Source organism: Ctenocephalides felis, unplaced genomic scaffold, assembly GCF_003426905.1.
Source record: "Ctenocephalides felis isolate EL2017-DRISC unplaced genomic scaffold, ASM342690v1 CF-g0.4_SCAFFOLD_01886, whole genome shotgun sequence".
Classification (NCBI taxonomy): domain Eukaryota; kingdom Metazoa; phylum Arthropoda; class Insecta; order Siphonaptera; family Pulicidae; genus Ctenocephalides; species Ctenocephalides felis.
The window spans coordinates 120,144,783-120,156,439 of record NW_020538040.1 but is presented as its reverse complement, the minus strand read 5'-3'; the positions used below and the strand labels follow the sequence as shown (position 1 = coordinate 120,156,439).

At 30.3% G+C, this 11,657-nt stretch overlaps 1 protein-coding gene across 1 annotated transcript in view; it reads left to right on the top strand.

Annotated features, from left to right (window-relative positions):
* The first annotated feature begins 1,709 nt into the window (after positions 1-1,709).
* The window catches only part of LOC113375812 (probable tubulin polyglutamylase TTLL2), a 160,078-nt gene continuing 150,130 nt past the window's right edge, over positions 1,710-11,657 (top strand). Inside the window, exon 1 of the mRNA XM_026615760.1 lies at positions 1,710-1,862. Coding sequence (XP_026471545.1) covers positions 1,710-1,862 — 153 coding nt within the window. The remainder of the gene's footprint in view (positions 1,863-11,657) is intronic.

Genomic DNA, 11,657 nt, shown 5'->3' with positions numbered 1-11,657 from the left:
ACATAAACACACCTAAACACACGCACGTACATTTATTTTTTCTAACTCTAACTTACCATACGGGGTAAGTTAAAAATATAAAATATTAAAAGGAGAAAATTATATACATACTAAATCAGGATAAACACAAACACATAAAATTTATTGAAAACACTAACATTTTGTTGAAGAACAACATAACTAATAGGTAATTAATAGAAAGGAAAAATTAGAAGAGCATACAATGCCCTAATATGAAGCATTAACGATGTTGAGAATTAAATAAATCTACTCAAGGCTATGCAGCACGTGCAACAAAACGGGTAAACGCGGGGTATGAGAAACAAAGGAGAAACGAGGAAGCAGACACAAAAGAAAGATAACTAACACTGTAAAAAATTATTTTTTATGAAATTTATAATGACTTTATAACTGTCATTTAAAAGATGAAAAAAAAAATCCGTTTGTTGACATAAGAAATATTAAAGATTTTTTAACAACAATATTTGAAAGTATAGGGATATAGATGAATAAACAGCCATTATCCTAAATCTTACAACATTGCTATCGAGAGATAAACGGCTATGTTTGAAAATCTATAAAACAGTTTTTTTTTGTTGTTAGTTTTTTCAGTTGTGAGCACTATTGCTTAGTTTACGAAACCTTAATGTAATTTTAGTACATGTTATTTAATTGTTTTATAATGAAGACGAATGTGTACACGCTTAAAAATTATAAAAGCTTTAATAATCTCAATGATAAAATATTAAATGTAATAATATAATTCCTCCAAATATAATAACTTCAAAACCGATAGACCTACCTTCCCAAAAATTCAACCAAAAATCCATAATATCAATAAAAGTGATATGGTTTTTGAATCATTCAAATCGAACGCTCCGTTCTCTCAAAATTGCCCTGTATCTCTAAAACGACTGGACCTTCCGTGGCCAAAAACTAATCAGCAAATATCCGTATCAATACGAATCAAATGTTTTTTGAAACATTCAAATCGGATGATCCGTGCTCTCGAAATCGTCGACAAAAATGTATCCAAACATATACACCTACATACTACATACACACACAAACACATATATATTTATATATACATTTTTTCTAAAGTATGCCAAATGTTCAAAAGGTAAAAATATGCAAAAAAAAATATTTTCGATTTTTTTGCGATTATTATAACTTACCCTACGAGAAGTTAAAAATTCTAAATCGATTGTAACCATTTAAAAGCAGTTAAAATAATAACATTTGGAAATTGTACTTTTCTTTAATATTGCCATGGGCGTTGAATAAATAAACAAGTAAATAAAAAAAATAATTTAATAATCATGATGAAACTTCTTTATACATTGTCATAATTTTATCGTCATGAATCTGAATTCTCATATATTGAGGTCGACTATTTACACATATCATTTAAGTTCATGCAACATAACATGAGGCAAAATGTCAATTACAACTAGTTTATTCAAATCTCTACTACACAGGTAATAAACATCTATTAATGTAATGTAAATTATAGTCAAGATTCAAACCTACACAGGAAAATTATCTGCATGTAACAAATTTATCTATATAAATAAATGATAATAAGGATTCGATATTATTTTTTAAAGGTATGTTTTGAGCGCGGATGGCGTGTTTACGTAGGCAATGTTCCTTTGAGTCACGTAAGCGTTCGCCATCCATACGGAAGCGCCGATCGCCATAAGGACATGCCACATGCATTAACCGCCACCAATTTGGCTCCGAGCTACACCGCGCCCGATGGAAAAGAATACAGGGCCGGGGATGTCGATCACTGGAACCTTTGGTGGAGATTGGGCGCACCAAATTCAGCTTATAATAGACAACTAAAACCCTGGCAAGTGAGTAAGCTTGTTCAAAAGTAAGCCAGTTTTAAGTTATTATTAGTCTATTTATTCCTTTATTCATTAAAACACACCACATGTAACAGAATATGCTGAACAATATAATAGCAATCAATGTGCATTTATAGTTTTTATATAGCATTGGTAATATGATGACATTTTATTTATAACTAGTTATACATAGCATGGTGCCAAGTGCTTATTAATTTGGGCGACGGGCGTATTCTACAAACAAAGAATGTGTATGTTTACAAGAATTTGTCCAATTTTTTTTTGATAATTTTGAAATTTTTGTGAAAAATCGATTTTTTTAAATTGTTTGAGAATGTGGAATTTTTTGAAAATAATCGATATTTTTTGAAAATGTCGAAATGTTCTCTAATTTTTGTAAGAAATTGATTTTATTTTAAATTTTTCGAAATTTAGATCTTTCTTGAAAATGATAAAAAATTTCGAAACTTTATTTTTTTTTAAATTTTGATTTATTTTGAAAATTGTCAGGATTACAAAATTCTTTGTAAAAGCATTTGTTGCACACTGTCTACACAAGCAAAAAATTTTTGAATTAATCTAATCGGCTGATCCGTTCTCTCAAAAACTGCATGACCATTTTTACACAATTTGCGCTTCACTCCTGCGAAATAGCTTCATACCTTCGAAACGTGCCTTTCAATCGAGTAGGAACCGAATGTTTTTTCAATCATACAAATCAGTTATTCCACACTGTCGAAAATGTCGAGGACATTGGTTTGTACCATATAAATAAACTTCAAAACTAAAAATCTTGGTACGGAACCAAAAAAAAAAAATTAAACAAAATATGTACACATTATTAATATCTCTATAAAATATCTGATAATTTGATGTGCATATGTCTAATGAATACTTTTGACCGCCAAATGTCATTTTTCTACCTTTTTTTTACTTTTTTAACAAGTCTTTAACCGCTAGACTTGCCTTTCCAAAGATTGAAACAATTTTTCGTTTATTTATTCATTTATTTATTTATTTTAAATATATAGCCCACATATTTCTTCTAAGAGAACTCAAAAATACAATTATTTTACATAAATATAATGAACTAGCAAACCCGACGAACTCCGTTTCGCCACCAGATGGATTTTATTATACAACAGTAACGAATTTATTTCGATTACAAAAATCGAAGTGTTTTTTAGTTGAACTTCTCTAAGTAAATGAAAGTGAATCCGCAAATTAATCGTTTCATTGATGTGCTCTTTGGCAAACCACATTTTTTTGTTTTTTGGTCTGACGTTAACACAAACAAAGCGGATTTCCAACTCGTGAACAGGCAACGTATAACTGCCCATGTGAAAAACAATGATTTTCTAAATAATCTATTTGAAATTTATCCCGCAAACACTAAGCGATGGCCTTGCGACTTGTTATTGCAAACGCAAGGCGAACTGGAAATTGCAATCGTTCGAAGTCAAACGGAAGACCAGTCGGAATCATTGGTACCAAATCGCCAGCAATTTTTGATTAAATGGTGAAATTCAGTGTGTATATATCATTATTCTTTGCGGCAAGAATTGCTAGTAGACTTAACCAAGCAAAATTCTGATAATTCTCACTAATGCCATTACTTGAATTTTTAATTACGGTGCGTGAATTTCTAGCAGCTTGCATTAAGGCACGATGCCATGCACAACTAATTTTCTCAGCTATAAACCTTGCGGAGCCCGAGACCTTTCCAACGAATGCAAAATTGTCGAAATCGGTTTGTGCGTTCTGGAGTTATTTCGTCAGGAAGGAAAACCCGACTTATTTTTATAATAATAATAATAATAATAAATAAATATATTTCAGTAGATATATATGTGTACATAGCATTTCTCATTTTGGATTTTTACCCGTAGGTATTTCATCCTTCATATTTGTTCTATCAATACTTATTTTTATATACGAGGTGTGTTCAAAAAGTACCCGGAATTACTAATAATTAAATTTCGCGGGTCTGGAGTGTCTGATTGTCAAAAATTTTTTTTTATTGTGTTGGTATACATGCCCCTAAAGTATGATGAAATTTTCATCTATATTCACTGTTTACTTTGTCTGTGGTAGTCGCTAAGGTTCGACGTGTTTTTCTGAGCTCGGCGATTTTTACAATGGAAGAATTGAAAAGTCAAAGAATTTGTATTAAATTTTGCGTAAAAAATGAAATAAAGTGTTGCAAAGTGCAAAAATTCACCAGATATGGCTCCGTGTGACTTTTTCCTATTCCCAAAGTTGAAGAGACCCATGAAAAGACGGCGGTTTTCCTCGATTGAAGAAAATCGCTGAGAGTGCTCAAGGACATATCAAAAAGTGAATATCAAGGGTGCTTCGAAAATTGGAAAAAACGCTGGCATAAGTGTATTATATCTCGGGGGGACTACTTTGAAGGGGACCACATTAATGTAGACGAATAAATAAATATTTTTTTGAAAAAGCGATAATTCCGGGTACTTTTTGAACAGACCTCGTATATAGAAGATATAGAAGATAATCTATTTGCAATTATTTAAAACAATTATTGATTATTTTTATTACTCAAATTTTTAATTACGGTGCGTGAAGTTCCAGCAATTTGCATTAGGGCACGATGCCATGCACCACTAATTTTCTTAGCTATAAACCTTGCGGAGCCCGAAGCCTTCCAACGAATGCAAAATTGTCCAAATCGGTTCGTGCGTTCTGAAGTTATTTCGTCAGGAAAGAAAACCCGACTTATTTTTATATATATAGAAGATAACAATTAAAATATATACAGAATTACAATATATAGTTATTAACATAAAATGCTTAACATAAAATTACATATAATGCAGAATGTAACAATATTATTTATAATCAGAATCAGATAAAATGAGATATTTGAAAAGCAAATAAAAAGGTTAACTTGTGCAGATGGAGATTATTTGATTAGGTGAATTGTTGTGAATATCTATTTCGTTATTAATTAAGTTAAAGTTAGAGGACCTAAGTAAAATAGGCGAATTTAAGAGAGAATTAGATTTAGGAGTAGGATAATTGAAAAATAATTGTGAACGCGTAGATAGCCTTGGAATAATTAAAGGATAGTTGATTAAGAATAAGAGGACAGTCTATAGAATTATTATTAAGTTTAAATAAGAACATAATTGTACAGATAAAGCGACGTGAGGCAAGGGAAAGAATACCAAATTCTTTTAGTAAAGTGTTGTAGTCAAAGCCACGTTCAGGGTAAATTTTATATGTTTTATAATAAAGATATGTATTTCAGAAATTTTCGCTGAACCTTCTCTATCGCATCAGAGTTGATGATTTGATGAGGATACCAAATAATCGAACCAAATTCTAATTTTGAGAATAGTAAATGCAAAGAAGTACATCAAACCCAAATATTTATGTGCTCTATTACAAATATCAGTTAATGATCCGTGAAAAACAAACCAGAATCAAATAAAACTCCTAAATCTGAATTTTTATTACATCTATCAATGCTGGTGTTAGAAATTTTATAATCAAAATATATTGGAACGCGCTTATGTGAAAAACTAAGAATCTTGCACTTTGATATATTCAAATGTAATTTGTTATAGACGCACAAAGAGTGGAAAGAGTCAAGTTGAGACTGTAATAATAAGCAGGCATCAATAGAATTTATTTTGAGATATAGTTATCATCTGCAAATAATAAATGTGAACAGCTAATAATATCAGATATGTCATTAATAAAAATAATAAATAGTAGTGGGCCAAGAATGGATCCCTGAGGAACACCTGAACTGATATTTACAATATTGCTCAAGAATCGATTAAGACAGACAAACTGTTTACGATTATGTAGATAACTCTTAAAAAAATAAATAAGTGAAGAATTAAGACCAATCCTAGATAATTTAGTAAGAAAAATGTTATGATCAATTTTGTCAAAAGCTTTACTGAAGTCAGTGTAAATAACATCAACTTGTCCATTAGTGTCAATATTTTCAGCTATATATTGTTTAATACAGACCAAATTTGTTATCGTACAACGGGCAGACATGAATCCATATTGATTAGTAGAAATTAAAGTTCTAACAGAAGGAATTAGTTTTCTATAAATATTTTTTTCAAATACCTTAGCAAAGTTTGATAATAATGATATCGGCCTGTAATTAGTAATGTTTGATGTATCACCTTGTTTAAAAGTTGGAACTAATCGTGCAATTTTCCAACAATTTGGAAAAGTATTTGTACGCAATGATAGACTAAATAAAAATGCAAGTGGATCAGATAGAGCAGATAAGCAATCACGTGTGAAGAAAGATGGAATACCATAGAAACCAAATATTTTGGAGTTCTTAAAACTTGCTATTGCAAGTTGCACAGTACTAGAATCAATTACACCTATATCAATCATGATTCTATCATTATGATCAAATAAAATGGGTAAGTCAAGTTTAGGCTGATAAACACTAATAAAGTAAGAATTAAATGCATCAACAATAGCATCAGGAGAATCATAATATTTGTCTAGATAGCACAATCTATTAGGAATAATATTAGAAGCAGTCTTATTGCGTAAAAAAGACCAGAAATATTTTAGATTAAGCGATAGAGAATTTTCAACGTCAATAATATATGAATTATATGCATCTTTCATAAGTGTTTTTATTAATTTCCTGTACAATTTAAAATTTTCATAATAGAAAGTGATACTGGTTAACGTTTCTTCATACGGAGGTTTCTAATAATATCTGAATTAATCCAAGGCTTAAATTTATTGGAAGCAATATTATTTGTTTTAGGAACAAATTTATCTAATAAGCTATAAATTTAGGCGTAAAAAAGATCACATGCATCATTAATGTCAAAACATGTATACAAAGAGCTAAAAGATGTATTTAAAATTTCCCTGTAAAGATTAGAATAATCCGCTTTGTGGAAATTGTAATGATAGTTATTTTTATTAAATTGCAAAGTATTGGGTGTGGAAAAAGAAGATGTAAGGGAAACAGAAATGTAAAGAGCAGATAATTGTCTTCAGGTAAAAGAAGTTCGGTATCATAAATTATGTTGCAAAAGTAAGAAGAAAACACTAAATCTAATAATTTGCCACTGATATTGAAAACAGAATTATATTGGTTGAGGCCAGATAAGTTAATAAAATTATAGATAAAGTTACATTTTGCATTAGTAAGATTATGAGATAATTGATCGAAATGAGAAACATTGAAATCACCAATAATTGAAACATTTTTGTCAGAAACATAAGATTCTAGTAGATCAAGGAAAGCTTCAAACTTCTCAGTAGATACATCAGGTGGAACGTAAACGGTCAATACTAATATGTTTGAATTCTTGAAGATACACTTGCAGGCAACAATATCAATCATTGGAAGGGATTCACAAATAAAGTTCAATTTCAAAGGTTCACAAGTAATATATTTTTAAATGCAAGAAGCACACCACCACCACGATATTTATTGTTGATACCATAAGTTCTAATACATCTGAAAACATTGGAACTGTCGCAAAAGAATTCAGAGTTGTGAACATCGTTTCTAAGCCATGTTTCATAAAAGACGACGAAATCATAATCAAGATTACTAGATGCGAGCAGGCAGTCAGAAATTTTAGTGTTGAGTCCGCAAACATTTTGATAGTAACATGTAAAGACATTACTATCTGTGGGCAAAGTTAGTTTAAAGAAACAATTCGAGGAACTCCAAAAATATATTTAATTTTAAGATTAACTTCACCTTTTTTCTCGCGTTCAAGTAGCTGAGTTTCAGTCTTTGATAATAAAGTTGTTGCCTTGGTGTCCGATCTTCAGTGATAATCAAATTCTTGAAGTTGGCATTATATTTAATTTTTTTGCAGTTAAACAAAATTTTTTTATTAAGTTATTGTCATTACAGAAAATTTTAAGTGGTCGTGGCTTAGTCCTTTTCAAATCATGTTTACCCAATCTAAATAGTTCGAAGCTTGACGGAACACAAGGTACTCCTAATGAAGCTTCAAATATATTGTTAACCATATTTGTATCAACACCTTTATCGTAACTGTTTACATCATTGAGAGGCTCTTTGGCGTTATATATTATGATATTATATGGACGTTTATTGCGTTCAGAAGTCTCTTGAACTAAAGCTTCAAATTGATCATCATCAAGAATATTATTGTTTAGTCAATATAAATAATTTTTTTTGTGAGCTAAAAATTTATGTGCACATTTTTTCGGTTCAAATTTTCTAGTTGAAATATATTTAAAAATCAAAACATATTTAAAAATCCGGAGCAATCCGGGACAAAACATCTAAAACCGGGACAAATATTGCATTAAGAAAAGTCCGGGACGCAAGGCGGAAAATCTGGACTGTTCCGGCCAATCCGGGATGTATGGTCACCTTAATTTTAATAACTTGAAAGATATATAGAAACTAGTGGGGTGCATGGCATCTAGCCTTAAGGCAAATTGCTGAAACTTCCCGTGCCATAATTAAAAATTTTACATTACATTACATTACATTACTTTTGGGTACAAAACCCAAAAAAAAATCACATAAAATGTGTACACATTATTAAAATCTCTATAAAATATCTGATATTTTGATGTACATATGTCCAATAAACATTCTTGACAGCCAAATGACATTTTTTTAACTTATATTTAATGAGAGTCCATAACTGCTAGACCTGCCTTTCCAAAAATTGCATCTGTTCTTCATCTTGTTAATACAAGTAAAATGTTTTTTGAGTTACAAAAATCAGACGCTCCGTTCTGTTAAAAACTGAGTAACCGTGTTTGGCACTTTTTGCTACGTATTTTTGAAACGACTAGACCTGCCTATGCCAAAAACTAATTAGCATGTGTCCTTATTAATAGAATTCGAATGTTTTCTGTATAATTGAAATCGGTTAAACCGTGTTCCCGAAATCGTCGACGAAAATTTGTATCCGCACACTCACACATACATCAATTTTTTTAAAAGTATGCCAAAATGTTCAGAAACATCGGAAAAAAAATCGTAAAAAAATAAAAAAAAATATTTTCGATTTTTTGCGATTACTATAACTTGCCCTACGGGAAGTTAATAATTTTGTAAACAATTATGATAAAAGTGTTGATACTAATATGATTAACAATATATTTGAAGCTTCATTAGGAGTACCTTGTGTTCCGTCGAGCTTCGAACTATATAGATTGGGTAAATATGATTCGAAAAAGACTAAGCCAAGACCGCTTAAAGTTATCTTCAAGGATAATAACTTACCAAAGAAAATTTTGTTCAACTGCAAGAAAATTAAGGATAATGTCCACTTCAAGAATTTGATTATCAGTGAGGATCGGACACCAAGGCAACAACTTTATTATCAAAGACTGAAAGCTCAGCTACTTGAACGCGAGAAAAAAGGTGAAGTTAATCTTAAAATTAAATACATTAATGGCGTTCCTCGAATTGTTTCTTTAAACTAATTTCGCCCACAGATAGTAATGTCTTTACATGTTACTATCAAAATGTTCGTGGACTCAACACTAAAATTTCCGACTGCCTGCTCGCATCTAGTTATCTTGATTATGATTTCGTCGCTTTTTCTGAAACATGGCCTAGGAACGATGTTCACAACTCTGAATTCTTTTGCGACAGTTTCAATGTTTTCAGATGTGATAGAACTTATGGTATCAACAATAAATATCGTGGTGGTGGTGTACTTCTTGCAGTTAAAAAATATATTACTTGTGAACTTTTGAAATTGAACTTTATTTGTGAATCGCTTCCAATGATTGATATTGTTGGCTGCAAGTGTATCCTCAAGAATTCAAGCATATTAGTATTGACCGTTTACGTTCCACCTGATGTATCTACTGAAAATTTTGAAGCTTTCCTTGATCTACTAGAATCTTATGTTTCAGACAAAAATGTTTTAATTATTGGTGATTTCAATGTTCCACATTTCGATCAATTATCTCATAATCTTACTAATGCAAAATGTAACTTTATCTATAATTTTATTAATTTATCTGGTCTCAACCAATATAATTCTGTTATCAATATCAGTGGCAGATTGTTGGATTTAGTGTTTTGTTCTCACTTTTGCAACATAATTTATGATACCGAACCCCTTTTACCTGAGGACAATTATCATCCTGCTCTTTATATTTCTGTTTCCCTTACATCTTCTTTTTCTACACCCAATACTTTGCAATTTAATAAAAATAACTATCATTACAATTTCCACAAAGCGGATTATCTTAATCTTTACAGGGAAATTTTAAATACATCGTGGAGTTCTTTGTATACATGTTCTGACATTAATGATGCATGTGATCTTTTTTACGCTACAATTTATAGCTTATTAGATAAATTTGTTCCTAAAACAAAGAAATTTTCTTCCAATAAATTTAAGCCTTGGTTTAATTCTAATATTATTAGAAACCTCCGTATGAAGAAATACTATCATAATAAATACAAGTTAACCAATATCACTTTCTATTATGAAAATTTTAAATTGTACAGGAAATTAATAAGAATACTTATGAAAGATGCCTATAATTCATATATTATTGACGTTGAAAATTCTCTATCGCTTAATCCTAAATATTTTTGGTCTTTTTTGCGTAATAAAACTGCTTCTAATATTATTCCTAATAGATTGTGCTATCTAGACAAATATTATGATTCTCCTGATGCTATTGTTGATGCATTTAATTCTTACTTTATTAGTGTTTATCAGCCTAAACTTGACATACCCATTTTATTTGATCATAATGATAGAATCATGATTGATATAGGTGAAATTGATTCTAGTACTGTGCAACATGCAATAGCAAGTTTTAAGAACTCCAAAATATTTGGTTTCGATGGTATTCCATCTTTCTTTATACGTGATTGCTCATCTACTCTATCTGATCCACTTGCATTTTTATTTAATCTATCTTTGCGTACAAACACTTTTCCAAATTGTTGGAAAATTGCACGATTAGTTCCAACTTTTAAACAAGGTGTTACATCAAACATTACTAATTACAGGCCGATATCATTATTATCAAACTTTGCTAAGGTATTTGAAAAAATTATTTATAGAGAACTAATTCCTTCTGTTAGAACTTTAATTTCTATTAATCAACATGGTTTCATGCCTGCCCGTTCTACGATAACAAATTTAATTTGTATTAAACAATATATAGCTGAGAATCTTGACATCAATGGACAAGTTGACGTTATTTACACTGATTTCAGTAAAGCTTTTGACAAAATTGATCATAACATTCTCCTTACTAAATTATCTAAGATTGGTCTTAATTCTTCACTTATTCACTTTTTCAAGAGTTATCTTCATAATCGCAAGCAGTTTGTCTTTCTTAATGGATTCTTGAGCAACATTGAAAATATTAGTTCAGGAGTTCCTCAGGGATCCATTCTTGGTCCACTATTATTTATTATTTTTATTAATGACATTTCTGATACTATTAACTGTCCACATTTATTATTTGCAGATGATCTGAAACTATATCTCAAAATAAATTCTATTGATGACTGCTTATTATTACAGTCTCAACTTGACCTTTTCCAATCTTGGTGTATCTATAACAAATTACATCTAAATATATCAAAGTGCAAGATTCTTAGTTTTACACATAAGCGCGTTCCAATACTTTTTGATTATAAAATTTCTAACACCAGCATTGATAGATGTAATAAAATTTCCGATTTAGGTGTTCTATTTGATTCTGGTTTGTTTTTCACAGATCATGTTACTGATATTTGTAATAGAGCACATCAATCTTTAGGTTTGATACTAAGAAATTGTAAACAATTTA